This window comes from Corvus brachyrhynchos, unplaced genomic scaffold, assembly GCF_000691975.1.
Source record: "Corvus brachyrhynchos isolate BGI_N302 unplaced genomic scaffold, ASM69197v1 scaffold258, whole genome shotgun sequence".
Classification (NCBI taxonomy): domain Eukaryota; kingdom Metazoa; phylum Chordata; class Aves; order Passeriformes; family Corvidae; genus Corvus; species Corvus brachyrhynchos.
In genome coordinates, this window is record NW_008240122.1 from 5,470,628 (window position 1) to 5,492,796 (window position 22,169).

General features: G+C 40.8%; 1 protein-coding gene across 4 annotated transcripts in view; it reads right to left on the reverse strand.

Annotated features, from left to right (window-relative positions):
- Positions 1-22,169, reverse strand: part of PLB1 (phospholipase B1) — an 84,757-nt gene that overhangs the window by 35,713 nt on the left and 26,875 nt on the right. For all 4 annotated transcript variants that reach the window (XM_017744831.1, XM_008641746.2, XM_017744829.1 and 1 more), the window contains exons 15-33: positions 21,376-21,444; positions 20,485-20,565; positions 18,945-19,011; positions 18,185-18,243; positions 17,041-17,114; positions 15,508-15,551; positions 14,553-14,661; positions 13,608-13,659; positions 11,601-11,681; positions 10,002-10,067; positions 9,205-9,305; positions 6,436-6,517; positions 5,675-5,779; positions 4,930-5,025; positions 4,407-4,478; positions 3,731-3,790; positions 3,271-3,331; positions 2,491-2,549; positions 592-659 (exon numbers count right to left, since the gene is read on the reverse strand). In XM_017744831.1, coding sequence (XP_017600320.1) covers positions 592-659; positions 2,491-2,549; positions 3,271-3,331; positions 3,731-3,790; positions 4,407-4,478; positions 4,930-5,025; positions 5,675-5,779; positions 6,436-6,517; positions 9,205-9,305; positions 10,002-10,067; positions 11,601-11,681; positions 13,608-13,659; positions 14,553-14,661; positions 15,508-15,551; positions 17,041-17,114; positions 18,185-18,243; positions 18,945-19,011; positions 20,485-20,565; positions 21,376-21,444 — 1,406 coding nt within the window. The remainder of the gene's footprint in view (positions 1-591; positions 660-2,490; positions 2,550-3,270; positions 3,332-3,730; positions 3,791-4,406; positions 4,479-4,929; positions 5,026-5,674; positions 5,780-6,435; positions 6,518-9,204; positions 9,306-10,001; positions 10,068-11,600; positions 11,682-13,607; positions 13,660-14,552; positions 14,662-15,507; positions 15,552-17,040; positions 17,115-18,184; positions 18,244-18,944; positions 19,012-20,484; positions 20,566-21,375; positions 21,445-22,169) is intronic.

The window sequence follows — 22,169 nt, forward strand, 5'->3', positions numbered from 1 at the left end:
TTCAGCAGTGGTTCCTCACTCTCTTCTCCTGCTTTCTGCACAGGGATATATTTCTCCAGCTTTTGTGTTGACAGGACATACTGAGGCCACACTCCAGCATACACAGAGGTATTAGTACAGCACAGAACTGCTTCAGTCAATATCAACAGAGCTTTATCACAACAGCAAAACAGTTTAGTCTTTTATGACTGTGTGTTGCTGTATGTGGCAAAAGTTCTCTGGCCAAACTATCTTCCATGACACTACAAAAAGTTCAGAAATAGAAAACTTTGAGAAGAAGTCCCAAAACCAACCAATTCTGACTTGTTTGTTCCAGTGATTCTTCTCCAGTTTTGTAGATTTCCAACCTGACATCCCAACATAAAAATGCAAACTGTTGCAGGCAGCCAAAAATAAAAGCACGAGAGAGATCAAAAAGCTTGCTTAAAATCCACTGCTGAAAATGCTTTCTGTCAAGCTACTGTTATGACAAATCCTGGATCATGATACACGTTCAAGAAATGCTAGCCTGAGAAGTAACTTTTTTTTTCAACTTTCTGACAGCTGTAAGACCCCAAACACATCTCTTCATCACCTTGGCTGAAGACTTACCTCCAAGACAGTCCCCGGTATTGAGTGGTCACATCCTGGAGGGTGTCTGAGGCAATTCCTGAACCAGCCTGGACATTATTTTTCAATAACCAAATGAAATTAAAGCACAATTACTAATGCAATAGTAACTTGTAACACCAATACATAAACAAATACAACTTACTAATTTAAATAGAATTACATAGTTGTTTTGTTTACTTTTGAATTGAATGGATGTCTTCCAAAGCCTTAAAAGGCATCTGACTTTTCCCAAACCTTTCTCCTGAAGAACACAACAATACCTTTCATAATTATTTACAAGCATCATACTGTATATATGACACACAAAGCGTATGATGGAGCTGTGGAACAAAGACGTGGGTCTAGATGAGATAGATAACTTTTTTATGGTTGCATTACTCAACAGTGATGAAAACATCTCAAACACATCAAACTTTCTGGCTAATAATATGAAGCACATATAGAACTCAGCAGAGAAAATAAACATGTATCAGAAAGAAGCACCATAAAACATCTATACGTACCAGTTTGAAAACCATTGTGCTAGATATGGAAAGACTTATAGCAGAACTGGAGCCAGGAGGAAGCACTCTCTACACTTACCCTGAAGAAAGAGGCAAGCTACTCCTCTACAAGTACAAGCAACTACATCCCTCCTAAAACCTCCAGAATTCAGAAGCAGAGTTCCTGCCAGCTGTGATTGTATAGTTTCATTCTGAATCTAGGTGCAGGTTAGTACTTCAGTACAGCACAAGACCAGGCAGCCTATCTGCTGCTACCTTAGATCAAACCAAAATACTACATTTTCTCCTATGTATAAACTTTATTGAAATAATAGAAGATTGGTGTCCAGAATAACTAGGCGATAAACCACTGCATGTTCTACGAAAGCAGATTTTATTCCTAGCTCCTACAGACTATACTTAGAAGCAGAAGAACCTGCATATTACAATACAGCACCCTAGATATTACAATACAGCAACCACAACCATATACAGAATATCTTTCATTTGTTAATACTGCAGGTTTACATCAAAATGCTTCTATTTGTTTCAGTAGCCTCCTGTGTGTAGAAGTTGTAGCAACGTCTGCCAGAGCATTGTAAAGGTTCATGGTTTGTGTACACAATGTCTTTGTTGTTAAGGCTCAGATTCAGTGAAAGCTATGTTCCAATTACATCTTTCTGTCCAGTGTTTCCTTTGACCTGGCTGTAGAGTTTCAGTCCTTGACCAGTATGAAAATATGAGGCAGAAAGGCATAACTGGAATTGAGGATGTCTGGATTTTGAGATACATTCCTTCTTGGCTACCGAAGATAACCATCAGCAGCAAGAACTATATTGTGATCAAGAAATCAGTTAGTAGTTAAAATAGGCACAATAAAATGACTAAATATCTTCTGAAATGCATTGAGTCACAGGGCTCTCATGCCATATTTCCTTATCTCATTAATGCTAAAATGATTAAAATGCTATTATCCAACACCACTTAGCTGCATTCTGCTCCTGAAAGAACCAAGGTTGAAGAACAGGCTCATCAGTCCATTCCCATTCAGAAAAAAACTTTGGAAAGCACAGTAACCTAAGCCTTGTGCTACGTCCCATTCATTTCAACAGCATCTGATCTCTTCTGGCTCCAATTCAGCAAACTACTTAGGCACCTCTTTAAAGGATTTGCCTGTGTTTTTGCCTGAGTTCAAAAGCACATGAATATGTGTGTCAGGGAAATGGAGTGCTGGAAGACTGACACCTTCTTTCTGGATCTGGCTGCTAGATCTATCTGTTATCATCCATGAATGAACAGATCTTCGCTTCTGGGTACAAGAGCTATTTCCCCTCCACCGGAGTGCGCACATGTTTGTAGCTTTACCAAGAGAACAGTAAAAACACTGTCTTCTTACCGTCAAAGAATCCCCAAGGGCTGCTACAATTTTCACATCAGCTGGCTTTAGGGAATGCACTGCAAAGGAAAGAGATACAGTTGAACCTGGTTAGGAAATAGCTATTTTTTTTCTCTACTGTGTGTGTGAAATACTCCATTGCACATTGTGATGCTCTGTCACGTTGTTTTTGCAATACCCAAGTGATAAATCAGAAGTTCTTTCCAGCTCATCCCCTGTGATTGTAGCACCAACGTACGCATATTATTCAGTATTTCAATGGTTAATGTTGCTACTGAACTGATATAAGAGCAAGGAGCAAATAACAGTAAGTGGCAAACAATATCCAGCACCAAAGTGAAGGTAAAACAATGCAGAATTACACAAAGCAGGAGCAGCACATTGAAGATATAAAAAGACTAAGGAGAAGACAGCATGAAGTTATTTGAAAAATCAAATATTGCAAAATTCCAGATGAACATGAATTAAGCTGTACTTCCAGTTTCTCTCCATGAGATTTAGGTAGAATATCTTATAAGCTATGTCAGCACTCGAATTTGGATTTTATCACAAATTATTTTGAAGTTCTCCACTGGCAGTGAGTTCAGTGAAGCTACTTAGTCAGAATGCTACCTTGTGTGACAATGTGGCATTGTATCTTTTAAGCATCTGCTGAAAAACATGACATCCTTTCTAAGCAGTGTTTTTCACAGTCCAGCAGTCATTTCAGCAAAAATTAACATCACCTTGAAGGACGGCTGAAGGTAATGCAACTTCTTAACATAAAACAGGCAAGACTACCTGAAGCTGCAGGAGGGGAGGATGGAGACCTGTCCTCGCATAGCAGCTGGCTTCCATAATTCTAAAGAGAAAAAGAAAGCTGAATAGCATTTGGCTAGCAAATACAGTCAGTAGTAACTAGGATCTTCCCAGCAGAGGCCAGGTGGATAAACCAGAGCCTCTTTAGCATGTAATTAACTAGACAGGTTGCTCAATTCAATAGTCATATTCAGAACTGCTCAGAACAGCACAGTGTCCTGTACTGACAACAGTGCTGTCTGAGCACGTGTTCTTACAGGTGTTTCCAGAGGCATTTTGTCTAACTCAGGGAGTATGTCCCCACTCTGTGCCACACACTCAGCCTCCCAAGCCCCTTTGGCCAAAGACTGATTTCCCCTGTGCTGCAGAACATAACTCATTTGGTTACCACACAGGAATAGATGCAGCAGAGTAACAGTGGGATGGTGATGTTGACACTTACTGGAGTTTGGTTAGGGTATGTGTAATTACTGTTCTTATACGTCCTCAGGAACGGCTGAGCCTACAAAACAAAGCAATTTGAATCAATGCAAAGCATCAGAGGAACACGCGGAGATTTCCATTCTCCAAACTTCCATTCTCAGACGTCTGTAGATGATTAGCAGCTTGATGCAAATAAAACCCCAGGGATTTAAAAAAAAAAAAATAATAAAAGGCCTTTTTAAAATCTGTATAACAACAATGTAAATCTGGGCTATATTTTTATAACAGAAGTTAGAGAATACCCAGCTGTGTGTGGCTCACAAGAAGCTTGTGGCCCCACTGCAAGGTATTCCCAGCAACTCCTGCAGAGTTGTGCTGAGTGGTGCCATCATTGCTGTTTCCCCCCACTGAAGCTCTGTCAATCAGTGTGGGTACTTGATGATTTGATTAGGTAGGCCAAACACCCTGCCCCTGTGTTTTGGCCAGCTGTGATGTGTGACTGTGAGGAAGTTTACTCCTGCTTGCCCTCCATCATCTCCTGGGTGAGTGTTCATACTGCTCTTGGTGGCAGTGGCGCAAACTGTGTGGGGAAGAGCAGATCTCCCTCACAGAGACAGAGCTCCAGGCACTGGGGAAAGACTCACACAGACTCCCAGTCACCCCCAGCACCTCCACATAAACACAGACACCCTTACCTCAGATGGACATTTGAGAACAATCTCATCTTCTATGGGCTGACTATCTGTCTTCTCCCCTACAGGCTCCAGCTGAGGGAAAAAGGGGAGTGCACAGAGGAAAAGCAGATGAGTACCAGAGAGCAGTGGGTGATGCTGTGCTGCCAGTCACTGGAAACTAGACAACTGCAGGGCACTGCACCAGTGCTGGCAGCTGCCTCCATGCACTGTTTCTTTGTGTGCTGAAGAGGCTAATTCCCATACATCTTGAATGAGGCCTGCTGATCAATGTGCCTGGCAGGCATCATCTTCCTGAGGGACAGAGCCTGAACACACCCAGCCTTAACACACCCCAAGATTTACTGGTGTGACATGACTGGTTTAACAATTCAGGCGACCTTTCTCCATGTGATCACACTTTTCCTTCGTAAACACTGTTCCAAGAGATATGGCTAGCTACCTAGTAGCTCCCTGGGGTTTTTTTGCTGCCAAGGCCAGGATGAAGTGAACAAGGAGGGACCAACACAACCTTTAAAAACCTTACCATGTTGTTCCACAAAGCACGTGCAACCTGGGAATGAGCCTTTTGGCTGAAGTGGAAACAATCTGGGGCAAAATATGAAGAATCTGGTGACCCCTCCTAGAAAACAAGATAGGTGCTGTCACAGAGGCAGCAAACACGCAACAAGCTGTGCATTATGTCTTCTCTCTTCCTGTGAGATAACCCAGCGGGCTCCTAAACAAAGTATCTGCAAAGGCCTCTGAGGCAAACAGAATTAAACCAGGCCAGAGAAAGTTAGTAACTCAGAATGAAGAAGCCTTTTAAAACTCTTTAATATAGTACTCCCAAAGTAATAAGGAATACAGACCATTGTGACTCTGAGTACAGAAATACATGGGCACAGATATCAACTGTGTTCTTTATTTCCCTTGAGATTTACACATTACGGTGCTTTGAAACATGTGGGTTTTCATACCAAATGTCATTTACCAAAGTACTGGAAAGGAGTTGATGTGTAGGGAAAAACTTAGAGCAAGTGCTTCCTGATGAAGACTTTGAACTACAATATCTACTTCACGGTTGTCCAAGTGCAGTGCCCCAAATCAAGGTCTGTATTCCTGTTGCCCATTATCTCCACTATTCCATAAACATTTTCTGCAGTTTTGGATGGTAACTGAATATAATAATTACTATGTCAGAAAACTGCTGGCTACATTTACAGCTAAAGTTTTGACAAGTCAAAGGCATTGTACCAGGATTTAATGTAGGTGTGGTTTTCTTGTTTTACCTGTGTTTTTGGCATTTCCATATTAGTCATAAATGGCTGTATAACCACTGTGAAATCATCCTTCGTGTCATACCTTCCACTCTCCACTAACTGGCGGGTTCTCTCCTAAAGAGTCAAGGAAAAGTCGTCATTGTTCCTTCTTCTATCCTCAGCTCATCAAGTTGTTCCACCCATTTACCCCTCACCCAGGGGTTGCCCCTCCCTCCTGCAGAAGCTCAGACATGACCATGGTTTTCAGCTTGTGCCAGGCAGCCAATGCAGACGCCTTTTTGAGACACTCATCCTGGTCTTCTTTGCAGAGGGGCAGCCTGGGAATGGCTGCCTGACTGACAGGGACTGGCAGCCTGCTCAGGGATTAGGTTTTCTGTCAAAAAGATGTCCTTCCAGAACCACCGAAGTGTTTTTGGTTTGGCTGACATGCCGTGCCTGAAAGCTTGTTCCTGAGTTACCATGTTGTTTGGCTTAACCTGATTTCCAATAACATAACAGATCAAAAAACTGCTGGCTCTCTGCTGGCTCTCTTAATGACCACAAAAATACACTCCTTTCTACGGCTCTGTTACAATTTTTCTTCTCATCTGTTTTGTTGGTTTAGTGAAACAGAATTGTAAAGATCTTGATCCTACTTTTTAAAATCACAACTACAAATATGTCATTAGAATGAGTGGAAACTGTCCCCCACTTTTAAATTAGCCCATCTATGGTCCCCTTGATCAACAGAAGGATGACATTAAACTTCTAACAAATGCAATGTGCCTTACCTGATACTTTCTGTTAAAGTAGATCAACTTCTTTAATTCAGTGGTATTGTCCTTAGGGTTTATGACACAAGGGCACAGCATCCTGTGGAATAGGAGCATGGCACTGAGATTTGCTCTTCTTTTTCCCCCTGCTCCTGAGCTGACAAGCTGCAGGATTAAAAGCTCTAAGAGGGATGTCTTTGAAAGGCCGTCGAATGAGAGCATTACCTCTCACCCCTGAGTTTCTGCACAGTCTCAATTCTTGAGCAGAAACACATTTATTGGGGATAAATTAATGAACAGAAAGTGAGGAAAAGGCTCCATGCAAGCAAAAACCACACCATATGCCCATGGCAAGGCTCCAGCAGCAGGAGTTTTCTCTGTGAGGAGGGGCAGGGCTGCCTGCTCTGGACACAGCTCCAGCAAACCAACCACAGGGCATGGCTGAGCCTCTCAGCCAAGCTGGTGGTGTCTCTGTGAAAACTTGCTTAAGAAAGGGCAGAAAACACCAGAGAAGGAGAGGAGAGAACAACAGCAGGAGCAAGGAAGAGGTGCTCCATGGCAGAACAGGCACTCTGTGGATGGACATGACTGAAGGACTCATGCTGGAGCACAGGACAAGAGTGAGCAGGAAGGAGTGGCAGAGAGATACCAGACCCAGACCCCAAGCCATGCCTCACTGAAGGGACTGAGGGTACCCTGCAGCAGTAACAAGGGTGGAGGGAGAGGTTCTTGGAGCAAAGTTTAACCTGAGAAGGAGGGAGGACAGGTGCTTTAACTGTTCAACTTTTTTGTTTGTTCATTTCCCAATACCCGAATCAGCAATTAAATGTTTATGCTCATGGAAAACAAATACAATTAAATTCCCCAAATCAGGTCTGTTTTGCCTGCAGTGATACGTGGTAAATAAGTGGCTTTCCTGCCTTTATTTTGACCCATGAATTTTCTTGCTCACAATCCTTGTTTTCTCCCCATGGTTCCAGGGTGGGGTGAATGAGCAGCTGTGTGGAGTGCTTGGCTGGCACGTGGGGCCAACTCACCACAAAAAACTACTCATAAGTACACTTGTGCAACATGGCTTGCTTCAGCAGAACTGTGCAAGCACCCCTCAAGATGGAGCTCCCACAAATTCATTCTAATCAGCTGAGAGAATCAGAGGTTACAGGATGTTTCACAGTGAGGCTGGTAGAGCACCAAAACAGTCACCCAGACTGATGCTGAATTCTCCATCCTTAGAGAGCCATTTTAACCTGAGACATTCTAAGATTCTGTGAACCCCAGTTGGCCACCTTTATCCCTCCCCTGAAGTTTTGGTCTTCCTAGCACGTGGATATTTTTCTTGGGATGTTCTCATCATTACTTGAGAAATCCAAATTAGAAAAAGGACTCCTTTCAAAAATCCTGACCGTATGACCACAGTAAAGCATCCCTGAGAGAGCTCTTAGAGAAATACCTCTTACAGAGATGCAGTTGATACATGTAAAATATACACAGATCCCTGCCATGTCCAAACTTGACTTAATGGAGACCAACTAACAGAAGATTTTACTTCCACAGTACATCTATATGAGAACAATACAAATCTAAATTGTGGTTTCAGAAACATAAGTTAGGCAACATTAGTAGAAACATCTTCTCTTCAGGTTGCTTGCTACTCTCAGGAAAAAAGAGACTACTTTCAAGATCAAAATCTTCCTTCAGTTCTTCTTCCATTCAGTGGAATGGCATTTATTATCCCACACAGGGTCTGCTTATCACCCTGTAAACTTGGCGTGCTGCCAGACAGGAAAATGTCAGCATGGCACCTGAAATGATGGGAAAAGGTTACAGCTATCATGAGATAATATAATCTTAAAGGCTTCACTAACTATCCTTGTCCAATGATTAGGACCTTGAGATACCTGTGAACTCTAACCAGTAACCTTTGTTAAAAATAAGCAAACAAACAAACAAATAAATAAAACTACAACTGGCTACTGAGAGCACCAGCACCCTGAGTTTCAAAACCAACTTTCCACTGACAGCCATGAGAAAGCCCTTAAATCACAGCAAGAGGGTTGCATCTCTGTCCCTCTTGTAAAGCCAGTGGCTGCCTACATTCACAGGACAAGGTTATTCTCCCCATCTGTCTAGAAGAGCAGAGATCTGCTTTTCTGAAAACAAGCAGGCCCTGCCAGAAGTGACTCAGGGGACAATGCTGGACCCTATCTGAGTCACCAAAAGTCCACTGAGGGTGCAGACCTGCCACCTCAGTAGTGGACTAACACTGGCCTGAAAGGATTGTTGAGCCATAAAGCAGCAGGTGGCATAATTAAGCATCCAAAACAACTACTTGAGAGACTAATTGGAGCTAAAACTAATTATCAGCAATGAGATTACAGAGATTGAAAATTGCAGAAACAAGAGGGAGAGTTTTAAGTGCAGAAAAGTAAATCTGTAAATGCAACTAGAAAACCTTGTGTCTTAGTGTCTTCTCCACCTGCACCAAAGAGTGCCCAGCTGAGCTCTTTCTGCTCTGGCTTGAACTCACTTGCAGGTTAAGTGAGGAGTCAAAAATGGCACCTTCATAAGAAGTGGTAACAACAGGGCTCAGATACAGAGACAGTGACAGAGAGAGCTTATTCTAAATGCTGTGTAGGAATCAAAATGTAGGTACATGCACATGCACAGAGAAAGATGTTTGGTGGTCTGAAATACTAGAACCTGTTCCCTTTACGACAAAACTTCCCAAGAAGACGTTGCAGCCTTCTGTGACAACACTGAGATCTGTAACATAAATCATCTGCAAACCTCATCAGCACTTTTGGGCAGCTATTGTTTTCCGATGCATGCAGCTCCCGGAGGCTTTCTACGGAAAGCAACGTCACCAGGTTCACATATGCCCGTGGAACCTGCCAAGAGAACAAACAAATCCAGAGCAAACTCCTGGAGCACAGAGTGCTGCTTTTGTCCCTACACAGCCACAGCAGACCCTGGTAGCAGCCTGCTGATTGAAGCATCATGTATTATTTATAACAGAGGTGTTCAAAGTGCTTTCTCAATAATTAATCCCCCACACAAGCAATACCAAATTACAGCCCCTGCCTGCACTGCCTAGTTCTATTCTAAATGTTGATAGCTGGTCACTTGAAAATGACGGCTTCAAAAATGTCCAAACAAGTTGTTATAGGTCCCAGCAAGACTCAGACATCTGCTAACCCTTCAAGTACTCTCATCATTCTTACCTTTATGTGGAATATTAGAATCTCTCTCTTAATGACCACAAAAATATACTTATTTGCAGTTTAGAAAACAAGCAAAGCATTGTCTAGTCAATTAATATAGTTTTTTTAACTTTGTTATAACATTTTTTCTTATTATTTGTCCACAGCACATCAGCTAGAACTAAGAACATCCTTATTCCTTTGGTAAAAAACTTCTCCAGCCCTTTTTGCCTTTCACAAAGATTTTCCTGCAGGCAAACACCTCTGCATACAGTAGTACTCTGCAGATGAAAGCAAGGAAATAAATTCTTAATCAATAATCAGTGACTGCTTTGCTAACAGAACAAAATCCCTGCTCCCGCATCCTAGAAAAGTTTGACTTACCTCTTTGTGAAGTAAGTCCAAAGCTATTTGCAGGTTGTAGGTGTAGTTTTCAGGAGAATGGTGTACCTGTTAAAGCAAGAGGTTTGAATTTTATTATTAGTTTATTCAGGCAGGGACAAGAATGACTAGCTAGTGTCTTTCACAGTAGTGTTCATGTTTCCTACTCTTGGGTCAAAAGTAACAGAGTCATAGGCAAAACTGTCCTGTTTCTGCTTTTCTTCCTTCCCATCACAGCTATCTCACTGGCAAGAAAACATCTGGCAGCCACTGGATACCAGTGAGGGTGAAAATTCACAGGGTATTGTCAGACATCACAACATCCTCAACCCCCGGGATTGCTTGGGCTGGTCTTAAAAGCATGGCTAACAACTTGCTAACAGGGGCCATATCTGGGAGAGAACAGTTTGTGTAAAAGTAAGTTTATTTCTGCTGTATGGAATATTAGAACATGTTTCCCATATGCTCCTTGCCTGCCACGAATAATAACTGGCAAAACTTAGGTGTTTATCTGGGAACAAAATCACTTCATATACTTGTCTTTCAGTGCCATAATTTCTTTGCTCCATTTTAGTGGTTTAAACACTCTAATTTTATTGTCTCAAGTAATCCAACATTTATTTTTTCACTTTTGGAACTATAACAGTCCAATAAACTTTCTTACGAGAAATGCCTGTCTTATTTTCAGCCTTTTTTCTCTCTCATTTAATTTCAAGCAGAAGTTCATTGAGAGCTCCACTTGCTTACTCTATAGAAGTAGACAGCTCAGATCCCTTACTCATTTCCTAAGTCACAGCTCACCAAGAACATTGTGGCTGGCACTGTTTGTATTTGTGCCACACAAAGACCACTGTGATCCTTGGATGCAAACACGTTCTCTCCTTGTCACCCACCCCAGTCACATGAACAGGCACTTTGCGTTTGGGCTGACAGCAGAAGGTAGGAATGGTTAATTTGCTCCTTCCTTGTTTTATAACCATCTTACTGTGCTGCTTTGCTGTTCTTCCTGATCCAAAATGAATCATGGATAATGACAGTCATGTGCTCAACTGCCTGTGAGTAGGTAACCCTCATCACTAAGTGAGGAGTCTGCCACAGCCTTTCACCTCATCTACAGTCACACATACCAAAGGCTGGACACTGTACATACGTTACATATACACAATATGTACACATTACATATAACTGAACTAGCATGAGCTGTGCTTAGAACTTTTCCCATAGCACTGAAAATATTAAGAGAGTACCAAGTAAGACTTAGGAGGGTGACTGGCCAGGCAAGGCAAAGAGGAGTAAAAGCTCTTGACCTTTTATCCACAGGAGATAAAGCGACCATGCAACAAAAAGTAACCCTAGTAAACAGCAAAACAAAGTTGCAACAGTTATGTAATTTACAGGTGATCTAAGGGTATCTCTAACATTATCAAAACATTAGGCTGAGCCACCTGAAGGTCTCAGTACAGCTACATTCCAGAGCTGCACAATTCAGACCTACCTTACTTTGGCCTCACCCACCAAGTTCCTCCCTCTCATCCCCTGCAATGCATAAAGACTGTGTGACTTGACTGGCCCAGTTCATGCTCCAGGTAGCAGGGAACTTACTGGATCTTCGCAGTGTTTGCAGAGGTCGTTTCCTCCTATGAAAAGTGTTATGAGCTTCCAGTCATTCTGGAAATTTATTCTCTACACAGAGGAGGAGATGGAACAGAAGTTACTAGTTTAAAAAAGAAAAGGAGGGAGATGCAGGCAACGTACTAAACACAAATTTCCCATTTCTCAGAGTACATGGCTATCATTCCCTGGGCATCCAGAACAAAAACAAGTTTGCAGTCATGACTGAAGATGTAGAAACTGCTATGATCTAAACCAGATTTATAATATCAATGGCATCATGGAAAACTATTTGCTTCAGAAAACTATTGCTCAAAATCTATCTGTATGCTCTTAGTAATATCTTGTGTATAGTGACTCCTCTTGCAGCCCTAGAAGCATATCTTCATGGCAAAAATTATGGTACGTGTTTTACTGTGTCATAAATAATGCAGCTATCCTGCTGGAAAACCCAGGAGCACTGTATATTTCAGTCTTGCTTTGAGACAAACTGCAAGGAACAGTGGGGCAATATTAACTCTATCTAACAATAATGGTAAAACATTACAGCATTTTTTTTTTCTCCAAGGATTTTGCAAAGGGACAGCTAGCTAAATCAATGTAATTGTGCTACAGTAAATAAACACCTTTTTAGCTTTGAGGTAAGGTTCAGATATGCTTAGTACCATGTTGTGGATGTTGTGCTCAATATCCTAATGCTTTAATTTCAGTGTAAAACACCAGTAAAAAAAGCACCAATAGTGCATCAGCCTCAAGCTGTTTGAAAACATCTTTCTTCAAAGGCAGGAGGCAACATATCCCAGCTCATATACACCTTGTTCAATAGTTTGGTCTCAAAATGTACAAAATCAAAAAGAGGGGAAAATTTCCTCCTGCACTCAACAAGTGTTTTTAAAAGAGGGGGGGAAAAGGATCTCTTAAATCAAAGATATATGACCTCTACTATGAGCATGCTTTCTAGTCAGAAAAGACTTCACTAGCTAAATAAAAATGTTTATTAGTTAAATAAAATATATTTCCATTAATTTCTGTTAACATTTTCAAGCCAATAAATTTGACAGACTAATGCTCAGAAGCCTTAAATGGTTTGAATGAAAACCATCCAACCCCTCATTGTTAGTTGCTGTTCCTTTTAATCTCACTTCAGATGCAGCCATCAGATTGAAATCTTGTTTACAAGAAAGTGAACCAAAAAGGAAGGTACTGCAAATATTTTTGCCAATATCTACACACCAAAGTATTTACACTAAACATGCACACAGATATCTTGAAGGCTTTTTGGCTGCTTTCCAGCTGCACAACTGGAAAGCCAAACTATTAAAATGTAACTTAGGTCACTGATTGCATAGCACATTTGTCAAATTACAAATAGCAAACACTGAAAGGACGAACTGAGGTGGGAAATATGCAAGCAATCCTCAACCTAATGTGTATTTTACAGACCATTAATCAAATAATTCCTAACAATAAATGTGTAAGTCAAAAATCAGCTGATGACTAGATGAAAGACGGGATTCATTTGTTTTTCTAGAAAACAGTCCCTTCCTCACTTCACATGTTCACTCCACATGATTTGCTACTTGAAAAGCTTGCCCTCAAAATCCTAGCATGTATCATTTTTGCTGGAAAAACCACCTGCTTACAAGATAATTAACAGCACCACAGCAAAATCCTCACAGAGAAAAGGTTCTGTCATCTTACAGGGTGACACAGGTTGGAAGGGGAAGCATTTACAGCACTTGCAGTAAAAATGATGAGAAGATTACAATTATCTTGGTTTGATAGTAACTATCATAGCCTGGTACAAATTCGATTAAGAGTCATTATAGATTATTTTGTGCTGACTTACACTCTGCACTGAGAAGAATTACACTGTACCCTGCTTTACCTACAGCTTTAAAGTTTGGCATTCCCTGTTGAGATCTGCTCTTGGTCTGTTAGAAACTACTGATGCCATGTCACTTCATTCTAAAGATATTAATGACATGTTAAACTCACTGAATCATTCTTCATGAGGTCCACCAGTTTCCTAACCTGTTCAGGAACACCGCTAAAAATAAAACAAAATCATAAAATAAATTTACAAAAATATAAAGAAAGAATCCTGCATAGATAGCAGCAAAGAGGAAAGCTGATGAATGGACATCAAACACCCAAAAACCCCAGAGAAAGTCCATTTTTAATTGAATGGAATATATGATATAGCCAACAAAGCCCATATTTTGAGACAGTGAAGAAAAAAGAAAAAAGAGAAAATAATTAGCATCCAACAGGCACTGGGCTACTTTGCAAATGCTGCATAGTTACTCTTTTACAAGCTATATAGAAAATGCACTTTTCTCTTCCCACCATCAGACAGATGCTATCAATAGACATAGCTCTGAAGCATCTGTGCTCATACCAATGTTATTATATAGCCTCAAGGCACTGAAGTAGGTCTTATAAGAACTGTTACCAGTGGAAAAAAAAGTAGGATATGAATTGCACTGAAGACAGTGCACAGCAGTCTCTAGTTAATTCCCAGCTCTGGCAGAACCAGGAATTAAACAATCCACAATTTTCTCAGTCTCTACACGAACTCTTGGTCCTGATGGACAAGCAGGCTTGAATATACCTCCTATAAAGTGGAGATATCTTTTGTCTGTCTCACAACAGGAAAGCTTTCTGAGTAGTGCTTGTAAAATGATGTGGCTTTCTTGGTTGAAAATGCTAGAGAAAGTATTGCTTTTGTTCCTAACTTATTTGACATAGATTAGAAACACTGCAAAGTCCTCATCACATTTCTTGGCCTTCATGCTACAGTTAGGATAAAAAATGTCTCTGGGTTTGCCTATTAGACTTACTGTGCTCCTGCCAAAGTCCAGGGCTTGGGCCTTTTTTAGTCACAAGGAATTCTATAGAAAAAAATCAAATTTCTGTTAAAATTAAAAGTTTCCCTCTTACTCTGCACGAGCCCCTGCCACGGCTTGGTTGAATGCAGCATTTTTTGAATTCTCTCTTCCAGTGCCAATGGAATACCCTACCAAGGATGGGTTGAACTCACGAAGAATATCTGCAGAAAAAGACAGCACCCTAAAATATTGCTTCTATCAGCAGCTAACAAATGAGGCAATAAAGATTAGACTTTAGCAAAAGACCATTATAAAGCTTTAGGAGATAGCTATCCAAAAAAATATTGACCTTTTAAGTATAATAAACATGGAGATTCATCACCATATGACCATTTCCCCGCCTTCGAGATTCCTGAATTTCAGTAATTCAGGGATCTCATGACCTAACATGACCATCTTGGCTAGCAATGCCATTTTGCCTGGTAAGCAAGGCTGGGTAACCATATACTCAGGCAGGAGATCCTCATGCCATCATGTTCTAACTGCAGACAGGTTGGAATCAAATCCTTTAGCCTGATGGCCCCAGATGTATTAACCCCAAAGACCCCAGATTCCCTTCTAGATCTTAGGTTACAAACCAGCCTTACAAACACCTCAGATGTAAAGTGTCCTGACCTTTAAAAAGCATGTAAAATCTGATCTTGTAATGTGATTCTGCTTCTGCCTAAAACAACTTTCTCATACAGTCAAAACGGTTTCTTTAGGCTATGACCTAAGATCTTTGATTCATCTATCCCAAACACATTTTAGACAGAACTATAACCAGCAGAAGAACACTGAAACAACCAAAACCTAGGAATTACAAAATACATATTTAAGTCATGCACAGCATATTACAGCCTGGTTGTTATGCAACTTTTACTCAGCACTGGACATTGAACACAAAGCGATTGCTTGTGTCATGCTACACATTTTAACCCTTCTCTCCTGTCTCCTTTTATAACAGTAGGTATTCTAATAATAAACAGCACCACATATTTATGAAATTTACAGGAAAAGTCACTTACTTGGCAGTGTCGTGACTGTGCTTATGTTTTCATTTCCTCCAACACTGTTAAAAAGAAAGAACAGGAAAAAAGTGTTCCAAGGTACGATGGACTCGGCAAGGCAACGGACAAAGTAGGAGAGTGCGCCCCTTTGGGGTTACCACACATCTACAGAGCACACCCAGACTCTGGGGGCCTGTCCCCAGCGGGTCACAACATCAGAGACACTGTCAGCACCAGCAGAACAATCATATTAGAAGCCCTGCACAACAGCTGTCCTTCCAGCTCTCTCATGTGTTCTGGCACACGCTCAAACCTAGCTGAAAGAAATGCGATTTTTTTCAAGGCTGCCACCTTTGCTATTGTTGTACCTATTAAAATATTTATAGCTTCCATTTTTAGTTAACAAATCTAACCACAACAAAAAGTTCTAAAAACATCTATTTCAGAGTGGTAAGTAAAACCAGTACCTTTTCCTTCCCCCATTGCCTTCCCCGCTCTCCCATTTCACTCAGCTTGAAGAATACTACTAGACTGGAGAAATTGACCGTTATGTCTGTGTGCTCCTTGTTCTCCTTCATGCTGAAGAAAATACTAGTAGACTTGTTGCAAAAAAATGTCAATAGATTACTATTAAAAATATTAAATGTTTGTTTTAGAACACCTCTATTGTATCCCTTTAATGTGGAACAGATTTTGAGGTGCACTAGAACCATCCCTGGAAGTGCTTGAGGCCAAGCTGGATGGGGCTCTGAGTAACCTGATCTAGTGAAAAGTGTCCCTGCCCATGGCAGGGGGTAGGAAGCAGATGAACTTTAAGATCCCTTCCAACCCAGGCCATTCTACGATTCTGTGAATATATCCAAACTTCTTCTAGAGTTACAGTGGCTTAAAAAATGATGAACAGAAGATCAGCCTGACAAGTTTGGTGTTAAATCATGCAGTTGCAGATTAACATGTGAACGTGATTGCCCTTCTTCAGAGCCTTTTTGATGTGTCTAACAACATGCTGCATATGTAAAAGCCTGTATTGACTCATAATTGATAAACTGTTCTCCATGATGTAAGCAGTACTTAAAAGGATCAAGGAAAGAGATACTGCATATGAAACAACAGCAGAAAAGATTTTTTTTGTAGACCACCAATTTTAAATGAGACTAACGGGTGACGTGGGCCACACTGGGCAAGAGCAGACAGGATACAGAAAGAGCAGGGACAGAAATGCAGAATGGACAAGTGATGTAATGGCAATTGAGTCTAGAGGACCCCTTTCCAGGATCTCCTACAACTGTGAGATTGGAAAAGAACTTCTTAACAAGAACCCCATTTTCCCATGTATCCAGGTCAATTCCAGCCATGCCACATTGTACTCTAGATAGCCACTAGTTGAATATTTTCTTTATCATGAGTAATAGTACAGCCATGTGCCTTCATGCAAAATGTGACATCAAATCCAGTTTCCACAAGCCTCCATTTGCTACAATAACAACTATATAGGTCAAAACTGAAGACAACAGATTCTCTCCCACTGGGGGGAAAATTCCTGCAACTCACCTCCAAGAAAGACCTCGGTACTGAGTCAGGACATCCAGAACATCATGGGGTTTGGATCCTGCCCCATTACCTGCCTGGAAGAAGAAGAGGAGTTCACCTTCAGAAAATAAGCATTGCTACAGTAACTAGTTCTCTGACTGATCCTAGTGAGAATAATTAAAAAGCATATTAATGAAGGAAGCTATGTCATCTTCCCAAAATAGAACAGATCCTTGTTCTCAAGAAGATCAAAGGCTGAAGGTATTTTAAGTCTGTTTCAGTGAATTACCCTCTTCTACCAACTTTGTGATTAGATCAAGTGGGGAAAAATTTCTTGAGAATGTTCAAAATACCCATATAACTCTAAATTTACATAAGGAGTAAATAAGATAGCAGTGGTCCTGAATTAATTCATTATAATGTTCCTCACATTAAAAAGTTGTACAGTGATTTTATATCCTTCCCAGTTTCTCCAAGGAAAGACTACAAGGATTTAATGTGATAATTAGCACAGAACACAAAGGAAACATGAATTATGACATGAGCAGTGAAGCAGTCACCACTGATTGGAGAATCACGCCAGTGTAGGGGTAATGAGCTTACACAGTACCAGGAATAGTGCTAAAATAAAAAAATTCCCAAGGTAAGTTACACTTGACACATCTGGTGTTCTATTGCAATTTTAATCATATATTTAGTTAGTATAAATTACTATGGCTTTATAGGCTTTGGTATTATCATATATATATTTTATCATATTACATAGATATAGAGATACACACAATCAGCTGCAGAACTTTTTCTTTCTCTTCATGCTGCTTACTGATAGCTTTCAGTCCCAATACCTTGGGAGCTGCTAAAAATGAGTAAAGGAAAGCAATTGCTGCAAGTCCTCTCTAGCAGACTAGTTTTGCTGCTGCACAATCTAATCTTACATCTCTTCCTTGTGTGGCACTCTTGTGGACTTTAAATGGGAACTGTGCACTCAGATCAGACTCATGATCTGATTACCAATCAGCCAGCCAAGGTGGAGTATGGAAAAAAAAAAAGTGAAAAACGTGTTTGGCTCAATAGGGCATAACTGTACATATTCCATTTCCCAGGTTAAAAAATAAGAAATTTAATTGCTAGCTGTATCAGTGGCTATCCAGTGATTTTTACTTACTGTGAGTGAATCTCCCAGGCCAGCAATCACCCGAATATCTGCCGGTTTCAAATTATGAACTGAAAAAAAAAATAAAGGTAGCGTAAAGGAAAGAAAGAAAATTACAAATTATGATGGTTATTAGAAGTTTTCCTCATAATAAGTATAATAAAGCATTGCAAAGACAGTATTTTTAATATTCATGACAGCATCAGCTCAGAATGACAGAGACTGATAGGCATCAAATCAGAAACGATTCTTGGTACCATAGCTGGGCAGTAGCTACAGAGACAAAGGACGCAGCAAGACTTCAGTCTTGCATTTGTTTGTCCTTGAATTTCTTTTAACTGGTGAAAATGACTGAAAAGCAGGCAGAGCTCTGGTGCCAGCACAGGGTGGATATTTGGCACCATCACCGCTTCTGAGGAAAGACAAAACCTACCCAAGGACAGAACTCCATACGGGTTTTTGTACCTCAGACTGCATTAACAAGAGCCCCCTACAGTTTTTCCACCCTGGGAGTGAAAGACCTGACTGCCTCCTATCTTTTCCACTGTCACTTCTTGGTTTGTACACGGAAGACGCAGTCGCATAAACTTGCATCACCCTCGAGGTCGTGAACTCACATCTTGCTACACAACCACTCACATTGTTCCAAAAAGGCTCTTAAAAGCCACAGCCAACAAAGTGCACTTCTCCATAGCTCCTGAGCAAATCCAGCTCTATTCTCTTTCTGTCATCAAATGAAGTAGCTCTGTGACAAAAAGGCTTAGTACCATACCTGAAACCGGAACCGTATCAGAGGGAACCCGGTCACTACAGGGAATATTTGTTCCATAACTCCTCTCCTGCAAAGACAGACAGGGCGAGATTTCACATCAGTCTCACTGTACTCTGGGCATTTACATCTCAGAGCATTAGATCAATGAAATCCCCACGTACTTTGCATACAACTACCCAGCAGGCCTGCCCTCAGAGTGCGCCTTCTGAAGGTGGACACGAGCTCAGCCTGCTCGGAAGTCGTGCAGCCTTACGAGAGCAGCACAACTCCTGCCACCAGTGGGGGTCAGTCGTTTTAGAGCCATGCTGTGCTCAGCTATGCAACATTTGGTGTGCCCATACCCTGAACAACTTTTGCAAGAAACTGACCATCTCTGGAATATCCTAGCACAAAACCATACCTCTGTCAGCAGGCCATGAGCCTGCCTTCTCCGTACGCAGTGCTGTATGTGCAGCCAGGGATTTGCCCTCCTGGCTCTTTTGGGTTGCAGCCTACTGACAGAAATACCCCCAAAGTCTACTGTTAGTGAAGGGCTGACCATCAGTATACCAGAGCAAACCACCACACAAGACTCACAGATGTGCTTTTGCTCCAAATCTCTCTGCAGAATTCCTTAAGTAGGCTAACTTGCCTCAGGAAAAGATACTTGTATGTCCTGTCCCATTGTTCTGGATTGGGCTTTTAATTTTTAATTTAAAAACCCAACAAAACAACCACAAACATAACACAGTATTGCTCCTTACCTCCTTAACACCTCCTTACACTACAGCTATTTCCAAAAACTAGAGTGGTAGGTACCATTGCCCCATGGAGAGGTCTGTACACCCCAGGTAACTAACAAAACAGATGACACTACATTAAAATGTGAGCAGAAATGCATATTACAACTCCAGTGATGAACAGGCCATCTTGTCTAGATGTGGCCCAGGCACTGTGTTCTGAGGCATGAAAATGAACATTATCAGCTCACTTTGTAACTGCTTGAGAACATCAACTTCTGCTCAAAATCGAGTACTCTGACTTATAAAACACAATCATGGGTCTTTTTCTCCACACATCTAATCTGAAACTACCTCACAAAAAAGAAAAGAAAAAAAAAAGAAAAACCCATATTCTTCAGTTTTACTGTGGCATAAATAAGATGAAATCATAAACACAGATGAATCACTGTGTAAACACAGTGGTTGGATCTGATCTAGTTTCTTCCATGGTAGGACTAAACAGCTCCATTTTCACTATTTTCTTATCCCAGGAAAAATAACACTTTCATCCAGATGTTTAACATAGGCTCTTCCAGTGAAGGCAAGACCCACTTCAGGCTAGTTGAACACATCTACCTTACTCAAACTCTACAGAGCCCACCAAGGAGAAAATGTGATATTAAACTGACTATTTAGTCAAGCATGGAAGTAAAAAGTTGGAGATTTGCATTTAGTTTTCTCAGGTAGCACTGTTTATTTAGGCTACAACCCACTCTAACCCACTTGCCCCACTCCCTGGAACACACTCAGTCCATCTCATGCAAACAGTCCTACTGTACCTGAGATGTTTCTCTGGTGTTTGATGTCCTCAGGGAAGATGAGTAGTTACTATTTCTATATGTAAACAAATACGGATTTTCCTGCAGAGTGAAGAAAGCATGTTTACCAATGCTAGTGGAAACACAGTCAGCTGATGTTAAAGTCTTCTGGCTATATTTTACGTGAGGAAAAAAACTTTACAGTATTAATTTTTGAATGAACATTGCATTAGTGAAGTAAACCAGGTTAGACTTGAAAGTTAAGCCCTGGTCTGAAGCCTGGTCCTAGGTATGCTCTAGGCACAGCACCGCTTCCTGCCTTAAACCTAACATCAAACAAAACATGAAATTCTATTTCTTTGATATTTTAATTGCTGTTCAGAAGCTTTTGGATGCCAGTAGTATTTTATCACTATCAAATTATTGAAGTCAGAGCTTAAATGCAAAAGCATTCAAGAACCTTCTCTTTCAACATGAGATGCTCCAGTCCTGACTATTGACAGCTCCAGGGACTGAATGAGTAAAATCTGGCAGCAGAGGCAAATCTAGAAAAGCTAGAGTATATAAAATACATGGATTCGATTTTATTGGTGACACAGATTTGAATACTGATAATGAACCTCGTACCTGCAATTAATAAATTCAGATTAGCTAGATGTATTTTGAACCAAAAAAATATCTGACAAAGATGATTTAACTAAATTTTGTCAGAAATTCTTTTTTTCAGAGTTTCATCTGTAGAAAATAAAGACTCCGTGTCAATGAACTTTAGGAACACTCAGTTTTTAACAGTGCAATAACTTGGGCAAGAGCACATTCCCAAGAACTTCAGAAAACAACAACAGTATTTGAAAACTTGGAAATTCTGCAAAGAGTAAATAAAATCACAGAATAACAAGGAAGCCCTTTTACCTGAGATGGACACTGGACCTGAACAATTTTTGTGACACCATAAGGCTGCTTCTGTCCAACTGGCTGCATCTAGAATGGGAGAGAACAGAGGAATTGTACACATGCTGTGTGTGGGAAGGAAGGGAGAGCAGCAGCAATGTGAAGGCTCTAGTGCCTGGAGTTTTCCATCAGGCTCATATACATATATCTAAAAACATATATTTAAAAATTTATTTTGCTTATGATAAATATTTATCTAGGCACAATATACCACACGTATACCTTCCAAAGCAAGGAACTGAAAACAAGTCCTCTCACGCGAGCAGACTGTCTTCCCATCACGACTAAAACTTCCATCCGAACATTAATTCAGCTTTTGGGAATGTTGACTCATAAGTGTTGATCGTTTACCCTACCTTTCAGAACTGTTTCATTATCTACACTCTCATACATGTTAGGCAACACCAAAAGGTGCATTCCAACTCCATACAGAGACTTAATAACATTTATGTTTGTTGACCTTCTTGAAACAAGATGGAGAGGGGATTATTGTAATGAAAAATGATGGAATTATTCAGAAAATACTGACAGCACAAAGGGGCAAATACCAAAAATAATCACTTCACCTGTTCAGACAGCTTGCTGAGTGCTAATTAAATTGCAATCACACACTGAGGAATTGGCTGAGGGTTTAGATCCCTCAGTGCATATCTGCTCAGCTTGGCATCAGCAGCTGCCTGGACCAGCAGCCTACACAAGAAACAGGATGGAAGGGACTAGAAAATACAACAGCAGCAGCCTTGATGTCACCAATA